This window comes from Aquarana catesbeiana, linkage group LG01, assembly GCF_042186555.1.
Source record: "Aquarana catesbeiana isolate 2022-GZ linkage group LG01, ASM4218655v1, whole genome shotgun sequence".
Lineage (NCBI taxonomy): Eukaryota > Metazoa > Chordata > Amphibia > Anura > Ranidae > Aquarana > Aquarana catesbeiana.
In genome coordinates, this window is record NC_133324.1 from 728611771 (window position 1) to 728638596 (window position 26826).

Genomic DNA, 26826 nt, shown 5'->3' on the forward strand with positions numbered 1-26826 from the left:
TCCCACAAACGGTTCTTAAATGAATCGGGATTGACCGATCAGACACAAGCTCTATATGCTTAGATAAATGGTACCTGAGCCTTGCAAAGAATACTTAAGATCCTACGAGGTTTTGCCTGTAATGCGACCTCCGGACGTGGGACCCTGGACACCGCAGCGCTAAGGCATGCCTGCAGGGTGCTGTACAGGTCCAAGGGAGTGGACCCTAAACATGAATAGGGTACCTAGTTCTTGAACGTCCTCAAGTGATAGGAACCTGCCGTGATGGGTGAAGATTGGGCTCAGTTTCTAAGCTGCCCTGCGCTTGAACGGGTAAGTAAAACCCCTTTATTTACTATTATGGGGTGTCCCAGTGTTTGTAACAATCTCAAGCTAGCTAGAGGCTGGACACCTGTGTGTAGTGACCATATGTGGGAGTTTTGAGTTAGCTGAGGGTGTTTGCAAAGTGTGTTTTTTTTTTTTTTTTTCTTGTGTCTGGCTGTTTTTTACCTGTATGATGGCACGCCATGTCGCCTTGGTTCGCCATGGCGCACATGCATTTGCATGAGCGCTGCTGTGCTCAGCAGTTTGGCGGCCATGGCGCATGCGGTGGAGACGCACATGCGCAGTAACCTTTATCTGGGCGCACAAAGATTTGCGTCATACGCGAATACAGCCGGGCCCGGTTCGCGCGCTTGCATGCACAGGACGTTCCGGCGCACAGCCAGCTTATTTAAGCTGTGTATGCCAAGCATGCGATGCTTCCAGAAGACAGCTGTGGGACACATAGCAGGCTCTGAATTAGGCATTTGCAGCAGTTCATTTCTCCTTACCCGGTCATGTGAGTCACCGGGTGTTGCTTGGCAGGCTAAAAGTGCTTAGCAGGATTGTTGCATAGGGGCTTGGTGAGCCCTTTTTAAAGGGTTCCCCTTCCAAGGTGTGTTAATAATACAATCAGGTACTCCTTTTTTTTTTAATTTTTTTTTTTTTTTTTATTGTACATCACGGGACACAGAGCCACAGTAGTAACTATATGGGTTATATAGGCCACTTTTAAGTGATGGACACTGGCACACCCTAGATGGGAAGTTTACTCCCTATTTAACCCCTCCCCTTACCGGGAGTACCTCAGTTTTTTTGCCAGTGTCTAAGGTGTTGGTCACGAGTAAAGATGTGCTGTGCTGAGCTCCACTGGAGTATTCCTTGCTGGGGCAAGCCATGCAGCTGGATCCATTCAAAGTGTCGTTTCAGGCCGAATTGAATGGTACCCGGGCCTCGTGCCGGAAGAAATGAGGTTTAGCCTGTAACGCTTCTCTTTTTAGAGGACTGGTCCCTGGGATCCAGTGCTTTGTTTTTTTTTCAGCCATATTTCCTGGCGGGTTGCTATACGGGTCCAAGGGTGTGGAACCCCCGATAAAAAGGGGCCCCGGTCCTTGAAGGTTTTTTAACGGAGCCCGTCGTGATGGGTGACAATTGGGTCTGTTGGTTTACCACAGAATCCTGTGGCGGATAAGGTAAGTGGAGATTCCTAAAGACTTTTTAAGTTCTTATGGGTTTTCTCCTTTAAAAGTAAACATTGTCATGCCTAAAAGTCACCAGTGGGGGCGTGGCCTACCGCGGCATCAGCGTGCTTCAGCACCCACAGGACTGTGTAGGCTATAAATGCAGTGTTTGCAGGCTGCATTTGCCTAAGGGAAGGACACAGAGCAGACAGGGCATGTGAGTGTGGTGACACAGGCACGTTTACTTTGCATCAGGCTGAGCGTTAATAGCAGCAGCAGTTGCTGGACTATTTGCTCAGCAGTGGGTGCATTTTGTTTCTGTCAGTACCTCTGTGTTTGTGTTTGGCACTATGGTTGGCAGAAGGGGAGGTGCAAACACCCCAAAAAAGAACCCAAAGGGGTTATCCTCGGGCTCTGGGGGACCCTGGTCTTGCTTCTGCGCACCATCCTCTCCTGAGGGAAATGGGGAGGCCGGTCAGAGTGAGCCATCAAGTTTGGCAAGTGTTGACACTGTTTCCAACCTTTCAGCCCCTGTCTATATTACTGAGGATGTTTTATCCTCAGCTATGATGGGGTTGGAAGAGAGGTTAACGGTTTTAATCGCATCTTCCCAGAATGGGAGAAATCGTGTTAGGCCCCCTTCTACCACCCAGGACCCTCAAACAGAGGGGTCAAGTGTGGATGAACCTGCTTCAGCTTCACAATCTGAGAAGTTGCTGGTGCAATCTCTTACTGAAATGGTCCGTTCCACATTTAAGCTACCCTTAACTGAGTCGGCTGAAAAGCCCACTTCTTGTTTGGGTTAACTAATGTCCCCCAAGCCTTGTGGGCCTTTCCAGTCCATTCATTGCTGGAACAACTTATGTATTCTGAGTGGGATCACCCAGATGAAAACTTTTTAGGAGGAAAAGGCGTATTCCAGCAATTGATGTTGCTATATCCTCTGTGAATAAGAATTTGACTTGTCCGGTTGACAATGCTCAAATGCTTAGGGATCCAACCGATAAGAAGTTGGAATTCCTGTTAAACATTTTTCTTTGGCAGGTTCGGTGGCTCAACCTGCAGTAGCAGCAATTGGGGTATGTCAATCCTTGAGGGACCAGTTGAGACAAGTGCTCAAGGTTATCCCTGATCAGCAGGCCCAGGATTTAGCCGAGTTGCCAGGGGCTTTGTGTTTTGCAATTGACGCAATAAGAGACTCTATTCTGCAGACCTCCCACCTTACATTTGGGTTGATGCATATGCGTAGAATCTTATGGTTGAAAAATTGGTCAGCAGAAGCGCCATGCAAAAAACTCCTGGCTGGTTTTCCTTTCCACGGTGAAAGGCTGTTTGGGGATGATTTGGACAAATATATCCCAAAAATATCAAGTGGAAAGAGTACCCTTTTGCCAGTTAAGAAAATGAGTAAATGTCCCTCATTTAAACAGGCTCCTTCTCCAGGGCCAGGGGCATCAGCCTCCAGGCAGTCATGACGGCCTCTGTCAGGTTCAAGAGGTAAACCTCAGGGACAAAAGAAGTCTTGGGGCAGGAAACCTACAAGATAGAATACTAAAGCCTCTTTATGAAGGGGAGCCCCCGCTTGCTCGAGTGGGGGGGGAAGGCTTCTGCAGTTTTCAGGTCTGGCAGGAGTTTCGAGACAGATGGGTGGTCTCCCACAATAGTTCTAGGGTACAAACTAGAGTTCCGAGAGTTTCCGTCTCGTTTCCTCGGGTCAAACGTCCCCAAAGATCCAGAGAAAAAGAAGTCTCTCTTTCAAGTGTTAGACCGACTTTTGTCTCAAAAAGTGATCATGATGGTCCCCATGGAACAGCAGGGGTTGGGGTTTTACTCAAACCTTTTCATGGTGCCAGAACCCAATGGAGATGTCAGACCCATTCTAGATCCCAAAGATCTAAATCAATTGCTAAATATCCATTCTTTTCGCATGGAATCAATTTGATCAGTTGTCTCCATTCTACGAGGAGGAGAACTTCTGGCGTCAATCGACATCAGGGATGCATACCTGCATGTACCTATATTCCCCGCTCACCAGAAGTATCTGCGTTTCGAGGTAGAAAAACTCCATTTTCAGTTTGTAACTTTACCTTTCGGTCTAGGTACGGCACCTTACAAAAGTTCTGGCCAAGTTAAGGGCTCAAGGTATAACAATTGTGGCATACCTAGATGACCTGCTCTTGATAGACCGGTCGGTTCGCCACAGTCAACTACTCGGAATACCTAGGTTGGATTCTCAATCTAGAGAAATCCTCTTTAAAACCAGTAAGAAGAATAGAGTATTTGGGTGCGATCATAGATACAGCCCAGAAAAGGGTGTTTTTACCCCAGGCAAAAATCGGTTCCATAAAAGAATTGGTTCAGGTGGTCAGGGCGAAGAAGAATCCTTCTAGTGCCTTTGCATGAGGTTATTGGGAAAGATGGTGGCTTCATTCGAAGCGGTTCCCTATGCTCAGTTTCATTCGAGACTGCTGCAAATCAGCGTCCTCTCTGCTTGGAACAAGAAGGTCTAAGTGCTAGATTTTCCAATGTGTCTGTTGCCAAAAGTGTGCCAGAGTCTCAGTTGGTGGAGAATATCCAAGAATCTGCAGAAGGGGAAATCCTTCATGTCGGTTACTTGGAAGGTGGTAACAGATGTCAGCCTTTCAGGTTGGGGAGCAGTCCTGGAAGAAGCGACTGTCAAAGGAAAATGGTCCAGGGCCAAAGGGACCTTGCCCATCGACATTCTAGAGATTCAGGCAGCACGTTTAGCCCTAAAGACCTGGACGTTCAGGTTGCGGAATTGTCCGGTCAGGATTCAATCCGATAATGCCACAGCAGTGACTTATATTAGTCACCAAGGCGACACCAGAAGTCATGCAGTCCAAGGAGAGGTAAACCATATCCTAGCCTGGGCAGAAGAGCATGTGCCATGCATATCGACAATCTTCATTCCAGGGATAGAGAATTGGCAGGCGGTCTACTAGATTCGCCAACAGTTGTTCCCGGTGGAATGGTCCTTTCACCCCGACATCTTCCTGGTCATTTGCCAAAGATGGGGGGGGTCCTGGATGTGGATCTGGGTGTCTTGTGTCCAGGTTCAACAACAAAGTCGACAACTTTGTGTCAAGAACAAGGGATCCGCTCGCATGTGGAACGGACGCCTTAATAATCCCATGGGATCGGTTCTCACTGATTTATGCTTTCTCTCCTATTCTTATGCTACCTCGTCTTCTTAGCAGGATCAAGCAGGAAAAGAATTCAGTGGTTCTTGTGGCCCATAAGGTCCTGGTATGCAGAGATCGTAAGGATGGCAGTAGGGGGACCCATGGACCATTCCACAACGTCCAGACCTGCTCTCCCAGGGACCAGTATTCCATCCTACCTTACAAACGCTAAATTTAATGGTTTGGCTATAGAAACCCACATTCTGAAGAATCGTGGGCTTTCAGGGTCAGTGATTTCTACCTGTGTTAATGCAAGGAAGCCAGCTTCCAGAGTCATTTATTATAGAGTCTGGAGGGCATATGTTTCCTGGTGTGAATCCAGGAGTTGGCATCCTAGAAAATTTGTTATAGGTGGAATTCTTGCCTTTCTGCAAATGGGATTAGAGATGAAGCTGACCTTGAGTACCATCAAAGGTCAGGCCTCGGCCTTATCGGTATTGTTCCAAAGACCATTTGCTTCACATTCTCTGGTCCGTAATTTCATACAGGGGACAACACAGCTTAATCTGCCGGTTAGGTCACCCTTGAAATCTTGGGACATGATTCCAGTTTTGTTCAGTTTTTGGCTTTACAAAAACAGCCTTTTGAGCCGATACGCCATATTCCATTGATCATTTTGGAAAGGAAGCTAGTTTTTCTGGTTGCCATATCTTCTGCAAGAAAGGTATCAGAGTTGGCTGCTCTTTCTTCCAAAGAGCCATATTTAATTATTCACAAGGATAAGGTGGTATTGCCCCCTCATCCTAACTTTTCTACCGTTTGTACTGTCAGGTTTTCATCTAAACCAGGATATTGTTCTGCCTTCATTTTTTCCAGAACCCTGTTCCACGGAAGTGAAGTCGCTACATTCTCTTGATGTAGTGAGAGCAGTCAAAGTCTACTTGACAGCGACTGCTTAGATTTGGAAAACTGATGTTTTGTTTGTTGCCCGAAGGTCCTAGAAAAGGGCAGGCAGCATCAAAATCCACTATCTCTAAGTGGATTCGGCAAGTGATCAGGCTTATGGTTTGAAGGGGAAAATTCCACCTTTTCAAATCAAAACATACTCCAGCAGGGCTGCTAGTGCTTCGTGGGCAGTGCATCACCAAGCCTCCATGGCTCAAATCTTCAAGGCCGCAACTTGGTCTTCAGTCCATACATTCACTAGATTCTATCAGGTGGATGTAAAAAGACAGGAGGATATCGCCTTTGGGCGCAGTGTGCTGCAGGCAGCTGTATAGGTCCTCAGGTCTGACACCCTACTTTTGTTTGTGTCTTCCTCCCATCAGATAGCATTGCTCTGGGACATCCCATATAGTTACTACTATGGCTCTGTGTCCCGTGATGTACGATAAAGAAAATTAGGATTTTTATAACTGCTTACCTGTTAAAAATCCTTTTCTTGGAGTACATAATGGGACACAGAGGTCCCTCCCCTCTTTCAGGTATACACGTTTTGCTTTGCTACAAAAACTGAGGTACTCCTGGTAAGGGGAGGGGTTATATAGGGAGTAAACTTCCTGTCTAGGGTGTGCCAGTGTCCATCACCTAAAGGTGGCCTATATAACCCATATAGTTAGTACTATGGCTCGGTTTCCCATTATGTACTCCAAGAAAAGGATTTTACAGGTAAGCTGTTATAAAAATCCTATTTTTGTGGCTTGTAAATGTCTTCAAAAAAGTGGAGGAATGGGACTAACACTACAGGGGAGGGCACACCTATGTCATCAGTAGTTCCTGATGAACCCAGTCATATCCCTAGTGTTGTACCCCCTGAAGGACTTCCGGGCAATCTAAGCCGCTGCCCCTATCTGCTATTGTGCCTACAGTCAACGCTGCTGCTTCACCCTTTATCACCAAGGATGAACTGTCCTCGGCCCTAACCGGGTTAGAGCACAGGATTGCTGCCATGATTGCCTCCATCCTGCAGGGCGGCAAGAAGCTTGACAGATCCCCCTCCCCAGAGCCTCCTAGTTTGGATCAGGAATGGGTTGAGGATGGGGAAGAGCTAAAAGCACAGGTTTCTTTGGAGGGCCTGGCGGATGAGTGCTTCTGAGCAATCTGGACAAGAAGATATCTAGTTGATGTCTGCCTCTCATTAGCAGAGATTTTTGATCCAGACTCTTACCGAGCTGGTTTGTTCTGCCTTTAAATTGCCTCTTAAAGAAGTTACTGAGCCCCCCTGGTCCTCTTTGGGGTCCCTGAGGCCTCATCGGGCCACTAGGATTTCCCCTTACACCCTCTGTTTGAACAGGTGGTGTATACTGATTGGGAACATCCTGACAGGATTTTTGTTCCTCCTCAGAGGTTTTCCCTTTTATATCCCATGGATGAAAAGTTTAAGTGGAGCATGCCAGCCATAGATGCAGCAGTCTCTTACTTAAATAAGAACTTAACTTGTCCGGTAGATAACGCACAGGGCTTGAAAAACCCTGTTGACAAGAAATTGTCATTATTAAAGGCTTCCTTTTTCTTTGACCAGTTCAGCTATTTAGCCAGCTGTTGCAGCAATTGGTATCTCGCTGAGGAAGTCCCGCTTTAGGGACGATACGCGTGCAAGAGGACTTTATGACGTCACTGCAGCCACCTTATCCACCCATGTATACCGACAATATTACATGCCATTCATCCTAGCACTGGGGTTACAGTGCTTTTTATGTGAGTAACTGATTTTTATGAATAAAAAAAGCATTTTAGCTACACAGTGTGCACTATATATTTTTTCATTGGTTTTTACATGGTACTACAGTTGGAATTTAAGTGGTTGGACATCGTATCTTATTCATCTGTATATTCAAGCTTCCATCTGTGACCATTGTAAGTGGCAAACGCCTGTTTGACCCATCTGTTAGCTCAGGGGTCCAGTGATTGAGGTGGGCGGTTTGGCTAGCTGGTGGAGGAATCACTGATTAGGAGATATCACATAAATGTCTATGAACACCCTTCTCACCATTGAGGAGATCTTATCTGTCAACTTTTATATCCATCTTCTATACCAAAGGGGACTTTTTAACATCTTGCGCTATGAGCAATCTGTTATTTTGTTTCTGTATATATTCTTAGCGCTGCACTGTTGTTTACCTAGCAATTGGTATCTGCCAGTCCGTAAAGGATCCGGTCAGATGGCTTGACAGGCCTAACCAGGAGGATGATCTGGCTGAAAATAAGACAGATATATTCCTTGAGTGCTGTTTCGCTGTTGACGCCTTTTAAAGGATTCAATACAGCAGGTTTCCCGTTTTGGCTTTCTTGTCTGTACATATGCGCAGACTTTTGTGGCTTAAGAACTGGTCAGCCGAGCTTCCTTGTAAAAGGTTATTGGCAGGTTTCCCCTTTCATGGGGAACATTTATTTGGTGATCATTTGGACAACTATATCCAAAAGATTTCCAGAGGGAAGAGTTCTCTACTTCCTGTGAAGAAAAGCACCAGGCGTCCCTCATTTGGGGGGAAGGCTGCTGCACTTTGCGGACATTTGGAGAACAATAGTTCAGGACGAGTGGGTCACCTCAACTATATCCCGCGGTTACAAGCTGGAGTTGTGGGGGGTTCCCCCTCAGGTTTCTAAGATCCAGCTTCCCAAAAAGACTTATTGCTTCAAGCACTACATAATTTGGTGCATCAAGGAGTGATTGTATAGGTTACTGTATCCAAAAGGGGTGCGGGGTTTTACTCAAACCTGTTTATGGTTCAAAAACCAAACGGAGACGCAAGGCCTATTTTGGACCTAAGATCCCTGAGCCAGTATCTACTGATCCATTCCTTTTGGATGGAGTCTGTCCGCGCAGTAGTATCCTCACTCCAGAGACAGACTTTCTAGCCTCCATTGATATAAAAGACGCGTATTTACACTTGCCTATCTTTCAGTCTCATCAGAGGTTCCTGCGATTTGCAGTAGATGAACGTCATTTTTAGTTTGTGGCTCTACCCTTCGTGCTTGCTACAGCTCCCCGGGTGTTCACAAAGGTCCTAGTACCAATACTGGGTCTTTTAAGAGCCCAAGGTATCTTGGTGCTCGGGTATCTGGACAAACTCCTGCTCATAGATCACTCACTACAGGCTCTAGGACAGAGCATAACTTGCACAATGCGGTATTTGGAAAGCTTAGGCTAGATCATAAATACCAAAAAATTAACCTTGAGACCAGTTCAAAGTCCAAAGTATTTAGGTCTGACCCTAGATACAATCCAAGCAAGGGTATTTTTGCCACCCGTAAAGATCTTTGCCCTGAAGGATCAGGTGCGTCAGATAAGGGACACCAGACAACCCTCCATTTGGCTCTGTATGAGTCTTCTAGGGAGGATGGTGTCCTCCTTTGAGGCAGTGCCTTATGCCCAGTTCCATTCCAGGCCTTTGCAACAAGACATCTTGTTTAGGGATGCACCGGCATTTCGGCCGCCGAAACATATCGGCCGAAAATGGCCCTTTCGGCAAAAAGCCGAAAGAATTTTTGCCGATACCGAATGGGGCGGGGCTCCACCCCCGCCCCTGGTGCCGCCTATCAGGGGGGCTTCCTAAATCGTAGAAGAGATGAGAGCCACTGCCTGTTTTGATTACAGCGCCGGGAACATCACAGCTTTCATTTCAATAGCTGTGTGTTCCCTGCTGCGCGCCGTCACATACAGCCCCTCCCCCTTGCCCAGGCACTTTAATAGAGCTATTGAAATGAAAGCTGTGATGTTCCCGGCGCTGTAATCAAACAGGCGGCGGCGGCTCTCCTCTCCCTTCACTGGTTGCAATGGGGACACAGGCTGCACTACTGGGGACACAGGCTGCACTACTGGGGACACAGGCTGCACTACTGGGGACACAGGCTGCACTACTGGGGACACAGGCTGCACTACTGGGGACTCAGGCTGCACTACTGGGGACACAGGCTGCACTACTGGGGACACAGGCTGCACTACTGGGGACACAGGCTGCACTACTGGGGACACAGGCTGCACTGATCTCTTCTATCATGTCCCCAGTCTCTGACCATCTCCTGTACCATGTCCCCAGTCTCTGACCATCTCCTGTATCATGTCCCCAGTCTCTGACCATCTCCTGTACCATGTCCCCAGTCTCTGACCATCTCCTGTACCATGTCCCCAGTCTCTGACCATCTCCTGTACCATGTCCCCAGTCTCTGACCATCTCCTGTACCATGTCCCCAGTCTCTGACCATCTCCTGTACCATGTCCCCAGTCCCTGACCATCTCCTGTACCATGTCCCCAGTCTCTGACCATCTCCTGTATAAAAATATTTTTTTAAAACAGTCGCTTTCGGTATCGGTGTTTCGGGATCAAGGAAGATTTATTTTCGGTATTGGTTTCGGCACCAAAAAACCCATTCGGTGCATCCCTAATCTTGTTGGCTTGGAACAGAAGATAAACTAAGAAGAGGGTTTCCACGCTCACGGACCTGAAGGCTTGCAGCCTCCCCTAACACTTACCACCGAAGGGGTGAGTTAATAATACAGAGAAATTGACTGGGGGTGGGTGGCGCTACCTTGTGAGGGTACCTTGATTTGCAATATAATGAGCCTCAAAAGGGATCCGAAAAGATGTAATAGTAACTATACCCCCTACTTATGTAATCCCTCTTTAAGTGATGGGTCTAGATATCCAGCGTTAACTGAATACACTGTGCTAACAGGTCTTAGTCAAACCTATATGCAGGTGTACACCGTGTGATTTAATCAACAAAAAAATTTTTTATATTAATTGACAACAAGTCAACAGTGGTAGACCAAACCTCATATAAATATATAAAACTAAAATAAATCACAGTACAAGATTATATCAATCCCCATGTGTGCCAATATGCTTATAAGCATAAAAGTGAATATAAATAGTCCCAGCTTTAAACATATAGTGCAGAGTTCCACATTAGGTAATATAAGGCTGGTGAAAATTTGTGATCAACTTAGTAAAGAATGGGTAAAAAATAGATCAAAAAATGATGAAAAAATAGTGTAAAATTAATAACAAAATCCAATAGCAACAAGTGAAAAAGCGTCTGTAATAGGTGACTTTCGTGGACACAGCTGATCAGATCCAGTGACTTGCGGTGCTCCCCCTCAAAGATCCCCACTCACCAGCTCCCTACACCCCTACAGGAGTAGTAGGCATGTAGTATTAGACTCCAATCAGATGTGTATGGGTCCACAGGGTACACCGCTCCAGCTGTAAGGTATCCTTCAGTACGTCCTCATAGGGAAGAAACAGGGCTCCATAGTGTGATACTTTTAAGGTATTTTATTTATCACAATATACAAGAGAACCAAATAAATAAAAAGTTTAAAACCAAGACAGTCACACAGCTTGTGAGCTAATTCGTATGGAGAGTGCAGGGCATCTAGGATCGTCAGCTGCGTGGCGTGCGCCTCAGCTGCGTTCCACACTCTCCTACTTCCGCGTGTGACGTCAGTGCATAGCTCCGCCTTACGCGTTTCGTCATCGACGTTATCAAAGCCGCCTTTGATAACGTCGATGACGAAACGCGTAAGGCGGAGCTACGCACTGACGTCACACGCGGAAGTAGGAGAGTGTGGAACGCAGCTGAGGCGCACGCCGCGCAGCTGACGATCCTAGATGCCCTGCACTCTCATACGAATTAGCTCACAAGCTGTGTGACTGTCTTGGTTTTAAACTTTTTATTTATTTGGTTCTCTTGTATATTGTGATAAATAAAATACCTTAAAAGTATCACACTATGGAGCCCTGTTTCTTCCCTATGAGGACGTACTGAAGGATACCTTACAGCTGGAGCGGTGTACCCTGTGGACCCATACACATCTGATTGGAGTCTAATACTACATGCCTACTACCCCTGTAGGGGTGTAGGGAGCTGGTGAGTGGGGATCTTTGAGGGGGAGCACCGCAAGTCACTGGATCTGATCAGCTGTGTCCACGAAAGTCACCTATTACAGACGCTTTTTCACTTGTTGCTATTGGATTTTGTTATTAATTTTACACTATTTTTTCATCATTTTTTGATCTATTTTTTACCCATTCTTTACTAAGTTGATCACAAATTTTCACCAGCCTTATATTACCTAATGTGGAACTCTGCACTATATGTTTAAAGCTGGGACTATTTATATTCACTTTTATGCTTATAAGCATATTGGCACACATGGGGATTGATATAATCTTGTACTGTGATTTATTTTAGTTTTATATATTTATATGAGGTTTGGTCTACCACTGTTGACTTGTTGTCAATTAATATAAAACATTTTTTTGTTGATTAAATCACACGGTGTACACCTGCATATAGGTTTGACTAAGACCTGTTAGCACAGTGTATTCAGTTAACGCTGGATATCTAGACCCATCACTTAAAGAGGGATTACATAAGTAGGGGGTATAGTTACTATTACATCTTTTCGGATCCCTTTTGAGGCTCATTATATTGCAAATCAAGGTACCCTCACAAGGTAGCGCCACCCACCCCCAGTCAATTTCTCTTGGAACAGAAGATGACAAACCCTGGATTATCTAATTTTCTTATCTCCTCGGGCACGCTTAAGCCTAAACTGTTGGTTGCAGGATCAGAACCTGCGAAAGGAAAAATCCTTCCTTCCTGGTAACTTGGAGAGTACTGACTACAGATGCCCGTCTCTCAGGCTGGGGAGCGACTCTAGAGGGGCTCACAGCTCAGGGGAAATGGTCAAGGACAGAACAGATCTTACCCATCAATGTCCTGGAATTACGGGTAGTACGTCTGGCCCGACGGTCCTGGACAGTAGAGCTTCATGACTACCCTATCGAGGTTCTGTCTGACAATGCCACTGCAGTAGCCTATATAAACCAAGGAGGTACAAGGAGTCGTTCAGCTCTGAAGGAGGTGAACGGCATACTAGCCTGGGCAGAGGAACAGGTGCCGATTCTATCGGCAGTCCATATCCCGGGAGTATAGAACTGAAAGGCAGATTATCTCAGCTACCAGCAGATCTGCCCGGGAATGGTCCCTACACCCAGGGGTGTTCCAGGAAATTTGCCAGCGCTGGGGATAGCTCGAGGTCGACCTACTGGCATCCAGGTTCAACAACAAGTTAAAGCAGTTTGTGTCCCGAACAAGAGATCCTCTGGCAATCGGAGCAGATGCTCTGGTAGTTCTGTGGAGCAAGGACTCCCTGGTTTATGCTTTCCCTCCAATCCTTCTCCTTCCACATTTGTTGCACAGGATTCGGAGAGAGGGGGTTCCAGTCATTCTGGTAGCACGAGCCTGGCCCAGAAGGCCCTGGTTCCTGGAGATTGTGAGACTGGCCATGGACGCTTCCACGTCGCCCCGATCTACTGTCTCAAGGGCCTATATTCCACCCCAATTTACAGTCTCTAAATTTGATGGCATGGCTATTGAAGCCAGGGTGCTGAAGGATTGTGGCATCTCGGAACCAGTGGTGTCTACCCTAGTAAATGCTAGAAAAGCTGTCACTAGGAAGATCTATCATAAGGTCTGGAAGACTTTTTTATATTGCTTGGTGTGAAGCCAAAAAATGGCATCCTCAAAAATACGTGATTGGGAGAATTCTGTCTTCTAGTCAGCTGTGGAAATCAAATTGACTTTGAGTAATATCAGTTCAGATTTTGACCCTTTTAGTATTCTTCCAAAGGCCCTTAGCCTCCCATTCGCTGGTCTGAACCTTTATGCAGGGGGCAACTCGTTTGTTTCCCCCCGTTAAGTCACCTGTGTGTCATTGGGACTGTCGGTGTTACAGAAACAACCATTTGAGCCTATCAAAGCAATTCCATTAGACTTGCTGTCATGCAAGCTAGCCTTTCTGATGGCCATCACCTCAGCTAGAAGGGTATCGGAGTTGGTTGCCCTTTCATTCAGGGAACCATACTTGATCCTTCACCACGACAGGTTCGTGTTACAACCTGTTCCATTCTTTTTGCCAAAAGTGGTGTCAGCCTTTCATTTTAAATCGGGACATTATTTTGCCTTCTTTTTTCTCTTAGCCTCGTTCGGCGGCGGAGAGACCACTGCATTCCTTGGGCGTTGTCCGGGCAGCCAAGGTTTATTTGTCTAGCTCTGCGGAGATCCGAGGATCAGACTCCTTTTTGGGTGAGAGCTCATGTTACCAGGGGTGTAGGAACCTCCTGGGCTTTTCGCCATCAGGTATCTCTGGCTCAGGTTTGTAAGGCTGCCACCTGGACTTCAGTGCATACGTTCACAAAATGTTATCAAGTGGATGTTCGCGCAGCTGAGTATTCGGCTTTCAGCCGCAGTGTACTGTGGGCTGTCGTAAAAGGTCTGATGGCTATTGTTTGGCAGGGTGTCTCCCTGCCCTCAAGGCCATTGCTCTAGGACATCAGAGGAGGTAATGAATATTAGCCTAATTCTGTGTCCCACGATATATGAAAACGAAAATGGGATTTTTTCGTCCTACTTACCTGTAAAATCCTTTTCTTTGAGTACATCATGGGACACAGAGGAACCTCCCCTCTTTTTTGAGTATTCAGTGCTTGTTACAAAAATGAAGTACTTCACGTATGGGAGGGGTTATATAGGGGATCACTTCCTGTCTGTCTAAAGACCTTTGCTCTACCAGTGTCAGTTCACCTGGAGATGAAGTATAACCCCCAGTAGGTAATGAATATTGGTCTAATTCTTTGTCCCACGATGTACTCAAAAGGATTTTGCAGGTAAGTATGACAAAAAAAAAATCCTATTTTTTCCTCAATTCTACGAACAATACCACTTAATGACCATGTGAAAGAAATTTGTTTGAAATCTTAGCAATTTTATTAAAAATAAAAAACGAAAAAAATCACATGTACATAAGTATTCACAGGCTTTGCTCAATACTTTGTTGAAGCACCTTTGGCACCAATTACAGCTTTTTTTTTTTTTTTTTTTTTTTTTTTTATATATGATGCTACAAGCTTGGCACACCTATTTCTGAATCGTACATCACAGGACACAGAGCCATAGTAATTACTATGTGGGTTATAGGCCACCTTCAGGTGATGGACACTGGCACACGCTAAGACAGGAAGTCCACTACCTATATAACCCCTCCCACTACTGGGAGTACCTCAGTTTTTTCGCCAGTGTCTAAGGATGTGCTGTGCTAAGCTCCACTGGAGCAATCATTGTTGGGGCTAGCCATGCAGCCGGATCCATTCAAAATGTCTTTTTAGGCCGAATTGAAAGGTACCCGGGCCTCGTGGCGGAAGAAACGAGCCTTAGCCCGTAATGCTTCTCTAGAGAGCTGGGCCCCGGGATCCAGTGCTTTTGTTTTGTTTTTTTTCAGCCATACATTTTTTCTGGCGAGGTGCTATTACTGGTCCAGGAGTGTAGGTCCCCCGATAAAAAGGGGCCCCATTTCCTGAAGGTTTTTTTAAACGGAGCCCACCGTGAGGGGTGAGGATTGGGTCTGTTGGTTTTACCACAGAAAACCCTGCGGTGGGAAAGATAAGTGGAGATTTCTAAGGAATTTTTAAGTTTTATGAAGTTTTAAGTCTTATGAATTGTCTCCTTTTAAAAGTTAATGTTGTCATGCCTAAAAGTCACCACTGGGGGCTGTATAGAGCACGTACCTTGTCATGCTTCCTCGAGTATTTTTACAAAGGTTCTGGTCCCTCCTCTAGCCAGATTAAGGGCTCAAGGTATAACTGTTTTAGCGTACCTAGATGATCTGCTCTTGATAGACCAGTCGGTAGCATGCTTAGACCAAAGTATGGTCACTACAGTCAACTACCTGGAATGCCTAGGTTGGATTCTCAACCTAGATAAATCTTGCTTAAAACCATCAAGGAGATTGGAAGAAGAGGGTATTCTTACCCCAGGTGAAGATCAGTGCCATAAGGGAGCTGATTCAGGTAGTCAAGGCAAAGAAGAATCCTTCTATTCGACTTTGCGTGAGGTTATTGGGAAAAATGGTGGCTTCATTCGAGGCCGTTCCTTATGCTCAGTTTCATTCGAGACTGCTGCAAAACAGTATCCTATCAGTTTGGAACAAGAAGGTCCAAGCTCTAGATTTCCCAATGTGCTTGTCTCTAAAGGTGCGCCAGAGCCTTAGTTGGTGGTTGATAACCAAGAATCTGCAGAAAGGAAAATCCTTCCTACCAGTTACTTGGAAGGTGGTAACAACAGAATACGGAATTGTCCTGTCTGGATCCAATCCGACAATGCCACAGCAGTGGTATATCAATCACCAAGGGGGCACAAGAAGTCTTGCGGCCCAGAGAGAGGTGAATCATATCCTAACTTGGGCAGATAACAATGTCTTCATTCCAGGAATAGAGAATTGGCAGGCGGACTACTTGAGTCGCCAGCAGTTGTTCCCGGGAGAATGGTCTCTTCACACCGATATCTTCCTGACAATATGTCAAAGATGGGGGATTCCGGACGTAGATCTGTTTGCATCCAGGTTCAACAAAATATTTGACAACTTTGTGTCAAGAACAAAAGATCTGCTAGCTTGCGGAACAGATGCCTTGGTATTCCCGTGGAATCAGTCTTCACTGATTTTATGCATTCCCTCCTGTTCTGCTGCTTCCACGACTTCTTCGCAGGATCAAGCAGGAAGGGAAGTTGGTGATTCTTGTGGCCCCAGCGATCTTGGTTTTCAGAGATCATAAAGATGGCGGTATGGGACCCATGGACCCTACCACCACATCCAGACCTCTCGCAAGGTCCGCTATTCCATCCTACCTTACAAACGCTAAATTTAACGGTTTGGGTATTGAGACCCACATTCTGAAGAAGCGTGGGATGTCAGGTTCAGTGGTATCTACTTTGGTTAATGCAAAGAAGCCGGCCTCCAGAATCATATATTATAGAGTCTGGAAGGCATATATCTTCTGGTGTGAATCCAAGGGTTGGCACCCCAGGAAGTATGTCATAGGTAGAATCCTTGATTTTCTACAAATGGGGTTAAAAATGAAGTTGGCCTTGAGTATTATCAAGGGCCAGGTCTTGGCCTTATCGGTATTATTTCAGCGACCACTTGCTTCGCATTCTTTGGTTTGTAGCTTTATTTAGGGGTAACGCGGCTTAATCCTCTAGTTAGGTCACCCCTGAACCTTTGGGACTTGAATTTAGTTCTGTCAGCAGGGTAAGGGTAAGGTAGTATTGCGTCCACATTCTAACTTTCTACCGAAGGTAGTGTCGAGTTTTCATTTAAACCAAGGTATTCTACATTCGTTTTTTCCAGAACCCGGTTCTACGGAAGAAAAGTCACTACGTAGGATGGAAAAGGACCTTGGGGTCCTAGTAGATGACAGGCCCAGCAATGGCATGCAATGCCAAGCTGCTGTAAGCAAACGGAATATTGGCATGCATTAAAGAGGATTAACTCCAGAGATAAAATGATAATTTTCCCACTCTACAAGACTCTTGTCGGGCCGCACCTGGAGTATGCTGTCCAGTTCTGGGCACCAGTCCTCACGAAGGATGTGCTGGAACTGGATAGAGTCCAGAGAAGGGCAACAAAACAAACAAAGGGACTGGAGGACCTTAGTTATGAGGATAGGTTACGAGCACTGAACTTGTTCTTTCTGGAGAGGAGATGCTTGAGAAGGGATATGATTTCAATGAAATTGTATAACTGGTGACCCCACAATAGGGATAATACTTTTCCGCAAAAGGGAATTTTATTAAGACACGCAGCCTTTCACCAAAACTAGAAGAAAAGAAGTTTAATCTTAAACTGTGTAGAGGGTTCTTTACTGTAAGAGTGGTTAGGATGTGGAATTCTCTTCCACAGGCAGTAGTTTCAGCGAGCAGCATCGATAATTTAAAAAAACAATTAGATATGCACCTGAATGACCACAACATACAGTGGGGATGGAAAGTATTCAGACCCCCTTAAATTTTTCACTCTGTTATATTGCAGCCATTTGCTAAAATCATTTAAATTCATTTTTTTCCTCATTAATGTACACACAGCACCCCATATTGACAGAAAAGCACAGAATTGTTGACATTTTTGCAGATTTATTGAAAAAGAAAAACTGAAATATCACATGGTCCTAAGTATTCAGACCCTTTGCTCAGTATTATCAGTAGTAGAAGCACCCTTTTGATCTAATACAGCCACAAGTCTTTTTGGGAAAGATGCAACCAGTTTTTCACACCTGGATTTGGGGATCCTCTGCCATTCCTCCTTGCTGATCCTCTCCAGTTTTGTCAGGTTGGATGGTAAATGTTGGTGGACAGCCATTTTTAGGTCTCTCCAGAGATGCTCAATTGGGTTTAAGTCAGGGCTCTGGCTGGGCCATTGAAGAACAGTCACGGAGTTGTTGTGAAGCCACTCCTTCGTTATTTTAGCTATGTGCTTAGGGTCATTGTCTTGTTGGAAGGTAAACCTTCGACCCAATCTGAGGTCCTGAGCACTCTGGAGAAGGTTTTCGTCCAGAATATCCTTGTACTTGGCTGCATTCATCTTTCCCTTGATTGCAACCAGTCGTCCTGTCCCTGCAGCTGAAAAACACCCCCACAGCATGATGCTGCCACCAGCATGCTTCACTTTTGGGACTGTATTGGGCAGGTGATGAGCAGTGCCTGCTTTTCTCCACACATACCGCTTAGAATTAAGGCCAAAAAGTTCTATCTTGATCTCATCAGAACAAAGAATCTTATTTCTCACCATCTTGGAAACCTTCAGGTGTTTTTTTGCAAGCTCTATGCAGGCTTTCATGTGTCTTGCACTAAGGAGAGGCTTCCGTCGGGCCACTCTGCCATAAAGCCCCGACTGGTGGAGGGCTGCAGTGATGGTTGACTTTCTACAACTTTCTCCCATCTCCCGACTGCATCTCTGGAGCTCAGCTACAGTGATCTTTGGGTTCTTCTTTACCTCTCTCACCAAGGCTCTTCTCCCCCGATAGCTCGGTTTGGCTGGACGGCCAGCTCTAGGAAGGGTTCTGGTCATCCCAAATGTCTGCCATTTAAGGATTGTGGAGGCCACTGTGCTCTTAGGAACCTTAAGTGCAACAGAAATTTTTTTGTAACCTTGGCCAGATCTGTGCCTTGCCACAATTCTGTATCTGAGCTCTTCAGGCAGTTCCTTTTTGACCTCATGATTCTCATTTGCTCTGACATGCACTGTGAGCTGTAATGTCTTATATAGACAGGTGTGTGGCTTTCCTAATCAAGTCCAATCAGTATAATCAAACACAGCTGGACTCAAATGAAGGTGTAGAACCATCTCAAGGATGATCAGAAGAAATGGACAGCACCTGAGTTAAATATATGAGTGTCACAGCAAAGGGTCTGAATACTTAGGGCCATGTGATATTTCAGTTTTTCTTTTTTAATAAATCTGAAAAAGTGTCAACAATTCTGTGTTTTTCTGTCAATATGGGGTGCTGTGTGTACATTAATGAGGAAAAAAATGAACTTAAAAGATTTTAGCAAATGGCTGCAATATAATAGAGTGAAAAATTTAAGGGGGTCTGAATACTTTCCGTCCCCACTGTATATAGGGATATACAATGTAATACTGACACAAAATCACACACATAGGTTGGACTTGATGGCCTTGTCTTTTTTTCAACCTCGCCTACTATGTAACAATATATGATCAGTGAAAACAGTATGCACCTGAGCTAAATTTTTGAGTGTCATTGCAAAGGCTGTGATTACTTATGTAGATGTGATTTATTTTTATTTTTATTTTTTTAATACATTTGCAAAGATTTCAAACAAACTTTTTTCACATTGTCATTATGGGGTATTGTTTGTTGAGGAAAATTAATGAATTCCATTTTATTCCATTTTAGAATAAGGCTATAACCTAACAAAATGTGGTAAAAGTGCAGCGCTGTGAATACTTTGTATGATGGAAGGCTCAACCTCTACAGGTTTGTGGAGCCTAGCCATATTGTCGTGTCTGCTAATCAGAGGCCGAAAGGGAATCTTGGACTGCTGCTAATCATTCCCTTTGCTGAAGCACCTAATATTGGCAATATAACAGTTATTAACATAGCATTGGGCAGGTTACCGTGTTTGTGTGTGTGTGTATGGAAATGTTATTTGTAACAATATAGTTTTAACTGGCACTGGATTTATTTTTCTTCACCTGACATTTCTTACTGTAAATACTTGTTAAATAAGTTGCTTTTCTTTTGCAGCCCTCAGACACTTCTTGCTGGAATGAACAAATTTTTGTCTCAGCTGGAAATCACATTTAGGAGAGACCCCAACAACTACAGACCAAGAATAAACAAAATGAATTCTATTAAGGTAAGTATGCAGAGCAGCCTGAAATAGCGTTTAAGAATCAAAAACCTGTGTTTTGATCTTGCTTAATGGAGATCCAAAATCACAGTATACACCCCTGGCCAAAAGTTTTGAGAAAGACACAAATATTATTTTTCAGTCTGCTGCCTCAGTTTTTATTATGGTAATTTGCATATACTCCAGAATGTTAGGAAGAGTGGTCAGATGAATTGCAATTAATTGCAAAGTCCCTCTTTGCCATGAAAAGGAACATAATCCCAAAAAACATTTCCACTGCATTTCAGCCTGCCACAAAAAGACCAGCTGACATGTCAGTGATTCTCTTGTTAACACATGTGTCTGTGTTGATGAGGACAAGGCTGGAAATCACTCTGTAATGCTGATTAAGTTAGAATAATATACAGGAAGCTTTAAAAGGAGGGTGGTGCTTGATTGTTTTTCCTTTGTTAACCATGGTTACCTGCAAGGAAACACGTGCGGTCATCATTGCTTTGCACAAAAAGGGATTCACAGGCAAGGATATTGTTTGCTACTAAGATTGCACCTAAATCAACCATTTATCGGATCATTAAGAACTTCAAGGAGAGAGGTTTAATTGTTGTGAAGAAGGCTTCAGGGTGCCCAAGAAAGTCCAGCAAGCGCCAGGACCGTCTCCTACAGTTGATTCAGCTGCGGGATCAGGGCACTACCAGTGCAGAGCTTGCTCAAGAATGGCAGCAGGCAGTTGTGAGTGCATCTGCATGCACAGTGAGGAGAAGACTTTTGGAGGATGGCCTGTTGTCCAGAAGGGCAGCAAAGAAGCCACTTCTCTCCAGGAAAGACATCAGGGACAGACCGATATTCTGCAAAAGGTACAGGGATTGGCCTGCTGAGGACTGGGGTAAAGTAATTTTCTCAAATGAATCCCCTTTCCGATTGGGGCATCCGGAAAAAACATTACCCGGAGAAGAAAAGGTGAATGCTACCATCAGTCCTGCGTTATGCCAACAGTAAAGCATCCTGAGACCATTCGTGTGTGGGTGAACAAAAAACCCCCCACAAATCCTAATAAACTGCAAGCATTGATTATCCACTTCAGCCCCGGAAGAATTTACCCCCTTTCTGACCAGAGCACTTTTTGCTATTCGGCACTGCATCGCTTTAACTGACAATTGCGCGTCCGTGCGAAGTGGCTCCCAAACAAAATTGACGTCCCCTTTTTTTTTTTCCCCCCCCCCACAATAGAGCTTTCTTTTGGTGGGATTTGATCACCTCTGCGGTTTTTATTTTTTGTGCTATAAACAAAAAAATAGCATCAATTTTGAAAAAATTTCATTATTTTTTTACTTTTTGCTGTAATAAATATCCCCAAAAAATATTTTAAAAAATTTTACCCTCAGTTTAGGCCGATGCGTATTCTTTTACATATTTTTGGTAAAAAAAAATAGCAATAAGCGTTTGGTTTGTGCAAAAGTTATAGCATCTACAAAATAGGGGATAGTTTTATGGCATTTTTTTATTGATATATATATATTTTTTTTACTAGTAATGGCCGTAATCAGCAATTTTTATCATGTCTGCGACATTATGGCGGACACATCCGACATTTTTAACACATTTTGGGACCATTGTCATTTATACAGCAATCAGTGCTATACAAATGCACTGATTCCTGTGTAAATGACACTGGCAGTGAAGGGGTTAACCACTAGGGGGCAGTGTAGGGGTTAAGTATGTCCTGGAAAGTGTTTCTAACTGTGGGGGAGCGTGGCTACGTGTGACACATCACTGATGTGAGAAGAGAGTCATTGAGTCGCCAGTTGAAAGTCAAGCGAGACAGACCCGGGAGTGTGAATTGGAAGACAATGGGATCATGGTCCAACCATGGAGAAGAGGGATCGTGATTTTATGTGTATTAGAGATGGCATGCAGAGAAACAAAGACTTAAGCTGGCCATACACCTATAGATTATCTGCAGATTTTCTATGGTTAGATAGAAAATGTGCAACAGATCTCTCCATGTTCGCTAAACTGTGTGGATGGAGGAATCTCCCACTTTTTCCATCTAACCATAGAAAATCTGCAGATAATCTATAGGTGTATGGCCAGCCTTAGTCGATTCTACAAAAGCTTTCATGTGTATTGTAGTAGAAGGTGAAGTCACAATCACTAGGGTGGTTTTCCCTCCATGTGTCGCTCATAAGGATAAGGCATTCAGAGCAGTGTTGGGAGACCACTTTGAGAAGTTGTGAGAAGAATTTGTTCTGGAAGCGGTTGGGGCATAATAGGTTACTAGGGTTACGTCCTGACCATTTAGGTTGTCCTGGAGCAGGAGGCATCTACCCGTCGGGTCTGCGATCTTTTACAGAACACAATGTTGCGTCGAAAGGCGATAAGGACCCCTCTGTTTCTCAGGTGCGGAAGCCACATAAAATGTAGGAAAATGGGGAGACAAGGTAGTTTTGGGTGGAGGAGGGAGAACCTGGTCTCTTGCAAGCACACCACGTCACCATGGCTAGACTTTAAGTGGTGAAATACCTTTGCGCGCTTCACCTGTGAATTGAAACGGTGAATGTTATGGCTTCTTCGCTGAAGTTCTCTTCACATAATGGAGACAAAATTGAGCTGGACTGATGGAATTCTGTATCCAAGGTCAAGATCTGGAATCTGCAACCACAGGGGAGCGGCAGCCTGGAGGAATGAAAAACGGAGAGAAAGAAGAGAAAGGGAGGAGGGACTGGGGGGGGGGGACCAAAAAAAAATCAAAATGTTGGTAGAAGATGAGTTGTACAGAGTACACCACGTCGCCGGACACATGGCTATTTGGGGCTGTATTAGCCAAGGATGTATCTCTAAGGGGAGGGAGAGACATGGCAGGAGAAGAAAAAAAGAGGGGGTAAACATTCGGGAGGGGGGAAAACCAACTCTAGTCCAGTATGGAGTCAACAGAAATGCCCTAAAGAGAGCCCACTACTAATAGAGCTAAGCAGGCTAACAGATGGGGCTACTACAGTCAATGTTGAGGCTGAGGTATACCGAAAAACATAGTACGCAAGACAAATCAAAACCAAAAAGCAACAATATAGACATATCAATAAATGAATGAGTTAAATCGCCCTAGAGTGCTAACACAAGCTAGTACTGGTGAAATGGTCACATAAGGCTCCGGACTAAACAGTCTAGGGGCTCAACGTGAGAGTCCATCGGGTGAACCCCTGGGGCCAGCCACCACCAATCAGAGTTGGGGGGGGGCACAGGAAGCACACCCAGGGAGCGCAAAGGAGATGCATACAAAATGATCAATTTATAACAACATAAAACAGTATAATGTTCAAGAGGCCCGCAAGCGGCAGTCAGGCAAAAAAATTAAAAATAGGTGGGTGTAAGGAATGAGAATGAAGCAAGCCTGAGAACCCTGCATGCTGGCCTCTATCTGTCAATTCCCCCCACACCTGATATGTGCAGGGGAGGAGAGGGGTTCAGATTACTGCACTCAGTCCATGCAAGCCATAGTTCGTACACCACCCACGGTGTCGGGGAAGGGGGGCAGCAGTCTGGGGATTCCAAATGTTAAAATGCAGATGGGCAGTAGAAGGCCAGTAGTTAGTGCCTTTGGCGCCACCGGGGGATAACAGTTAACATATCACAATTGTAACATAAATGCTTGCCGTGGCAGGAGTAGATATTCAACATAGGATGACGCCCCAAGAGCGGGGTGGGAGCACACCGCCTAGCGGCGTGCCATAAAAGATGTCAGAAAAATGTCAGGGCTAGTCAATGAATTGGGGGGGGGGGGGGGACAACAAATGTGGAAAAACAAACAAACATAGGAGTCAAATCCTACCACCGCTCACGGTGGATGGTAGGTAGACAAACCAAGAAGTCCTGAGGACTTGGAAGAGGCAAAACAGGACTCGCAGAACAAAGGTTCATCCTGGGTCAGAGCGCAGGTGGGGGGTGCACAGGAGGGAGCGCTTAAGCCCCTGCACTGTCTCCCATGTGCGGCCCGCTAGGCTGGTGGAAGGCTGGGAAGGAGTTGATTTATCCAGGCTCCAATTATCTCCACTGGATAGCAGCAGGTGGAGTGGCTCCAGGACGGTCTGAGCTTCGTCCAGCGAGGTCAAAGTGTGGCTATGGCCCTTGGAGAAGCCCCAGCGGTACCGGATTTGATGGGCAAACATTCCTGAGGTGTAGGGCTTCATGTGTCTCCTTTTTCATGATGGTGGGCTGTGAAAGATCTGCCAAGACATGGTAGCGGTGCCCCTGGAACTCAAAATCAGACTTCTCCTTTGCTGCTCAGAGGAGGCTCTCCTTGGTACGGTAATAGGTGAATTTGATGACAATGTCCCAAGGGGGCCCCTCAGGCTTCTTGGGGCCGAGCTCCCAATGAATACGGTCGAAACTCCAGTCTGTCAATCGGAATAAGGCTGTGGAGTTGAGATCCACAACCGTTTCGGGGATACCTCTGAGGTGCAGATTGCCTTTGCGAGCCCTGTTTTCAAAGTCTTCCAGGCGAAGAAGGGCTGCTGCTAGTTCTTTCTTGAGATCCGTAATGTCCTGCTCATGCTTCTCCAAGACCATGGCGGCCACATCCATCTTGTCTTCCAGATCGTTGGTGTGGGAGCCTAGCTCCCTTCTCTCCTTAGTGAGGTGCATGGCCAGCTTAGTGGTTGCCGCCAATGGTTCCGTTTGGGGCATGGTTTTGAAGCGGGCCAAGACATCAGTGTCACGAAGTGCCAGCTGCTGGTACAGGTCCACTTCAGAGGTGTCGCTCACCATGGGAGACTGCTCGGGTTACCTCTGAGGGGGAATGCGAAAAGGGATCTGGACTCTAGGCCGGGGTTTCAAAGATGGCGTCAGGTGGGGAGGCCCCAGGAGGATCGTGGCCCGCGGATTTGGTGCCACGCACTCGGGTGGACATATTTCTTTGCCCCATGGGGTGTCCCTGAGCTTTGGAGGATCGTGGAGTGAGGGAAGCCAAGAAACCCTTCCACAAAGTGCTCAGAGTGGCCATTGTGTCCGGGCAGCGAGATTACCGTGCGGCCATCTTGGTTCGCTGCTCGCCCATGATTTTACATTTTAAGCACAGATACACTTTTTAAGGTTGTAAAAAGATATGTTTCTTTTTACAGTAATTGGTTTTAGTTAAAAGCATAGAATAGGCTCACCCAAATTGATAATTGCAGTTAGTCTGGAATGCTGCATCATCTGCTGGTTCTTTTCTTATTTGTAGTAACAGCAGCTTCATCTCCCCATTTCTTTCTGTGTCTCATTGCTAAAGCCTAGTACACATGTTCTGAAAATCTGATGAAAAATTACGCTTTCAAAACGATCATACGATAGTACACAGTTTTCAAGAGCCGATCATGACCATTCATTCAAAATTATCCAAAGGAACAAACACGAAAAATTTTCCCTCGTGATACCAGTTCATACGATTTTTTTCTTTTCCATCCATACAGCATTCATCCCAAAAAAAAAAAAATCAGATGATTATTCGTCCGATATTCTCATTGTGCGTACGAGGCTAAAGCCATAGCGCTTATGAAGGAAATATGGCTGTCATGCTGGCTCTCTCTCTGCAGTGAAGCCAGAGGATCAGCTTAACAGCTAGGCAACTCGCCTTTTATTAAATCAGCAATGACCGTCTCCATATTATATAATTTTTTTTATTCTCTTGCCAATGTATGTTTTTAACCTTAATGCTAATAGTGGTGTGTGTGTGTGTGTTTTTTTTTTTTTTTTTTTTAACAATCCAGTGAAATCTATTTCTCAAAGGCATTTTAACCCCTTCCTGCCAACCACACACATAGATACAGCCTCACAGAAGTAGGCTTTTTCCATGTAGCGGCAAATATGCATATCTCCCTTTGTGCTGGTAGCTGAGCACCACACTCCCCACACACATAGACCAGGCTCTCAACGAGAGCCCTGCGACTCTGGATTCTGGGTCACCTGGTCGGTGTGATAGCTTCTGATAGGCTATCGCGGCGATCAGCCCTTGTGAAGCCCACCTCCGTTTACTTCCTCTTTTCAATGAATAGAAAGCTACATTTTGTACCTTCCTCTTTTTGCAAGAGTTTTTACACTACCCCTGTGCTGCTAGCACAGCAGATTCTGGCAGGAGTTGGGGAAACAGGGTATCGCTTTTGAATTTCCTGCTTGTCTTTTGAGACTGAAAGATTATTTGTTGGTGCAGCCACCATTTATGGATAAAGGTTTTTAGGTAGTTTAAAACACTTTTTATAATTGCAAGCTGACATCAATATTAACTAATTGGTACTAATGGTACTAATTTTAACAACAAATGTAACTTTTTTTTTTTGTTTTCCTCTCTTAGGATGTGGATCAGAAGAAGAGTGGAAACTACTTTTTCTTGGATGACTAAACCAGTTTGGAAAGTTTCTTTACCCTCAACAAATTATAGGAGAGGACAAACCTCTATTGTAATTTTACAAAACATCCCCAGAAAAACTCCATTGTATGCTGTATTGTTACAGTAAGGATAAGCAGAGTAAGCATCCCAGACAACTGGCTGTAAAGGAATGAAACATTTTTGTATCCATTGTTTCTGCCAAACAGTACCGTTTGTTATGGTTTCAAAACATATCTAACTTATTTGTCATTTTGTTTCCCCTAATTTTAGAGCTTTGTGAGCTGTATTTCTCTAAAATATGGTTTATAAAATGCTGTTAACAATATTATCTTGTTTTAAAAAAGAAGAGCCCCAGACCTCTGCAGAGGTTTTCAGAAATAAACATCCACCTAAACGGAGTTCTTGCTTTGTTGTTTTTTTTTTTTTCTTGAGCACTTTGGATTCAGCTTACGTTTTTGAGAAACTTGAAAACTCTGCTAGTAGTGTTTAAAGAACTGAGCTTTTTGGGCTAAAATATGCTAGAATCACTCTTTATCACACACTCAGACTTTTAAGCGTGGAACACACTGAGTTTTCTCCCTTCGTCTTTCAGGACAGCACCTGGAGAGAGAGCGCAGCTCCACCCACT

The 26826-nt window shown here is 45.0% G+C and overlaps 1 protein-coding gene across 2 annotated transcripts in view; it reads left to right on the forward strand.

Annotated features, from left to right (window-relative positions):
* The window catches only part of ABCE1 (ATP binding cassette subfamily E member 1), an 84809-nt gene extending 58213 nt beyond the window's left edge, over nucleotides 1-26596 (forward strand). For both annotated transcript variants that reach the window (XM_073604468.1, XM_073604477.1), the window contains 2 exons: nucleotides 19735-19846; nucleotides 26163-26596. In XM_073604468.1, coding sequence (XP_073460569.1) covers nucleotides 19735-19846; nucleotides 26163-26210 — 160 coding nt within the window. In that variant the 3' untranslated portion in view covers nucleotides 26211-26596. The remainder of the gene's footprint in view (nucleotides 1-19734; nucleotides 19847-26162) is intronic.
* Nucleotides 26597-26826: the final 230 nt, after the last annotated feature.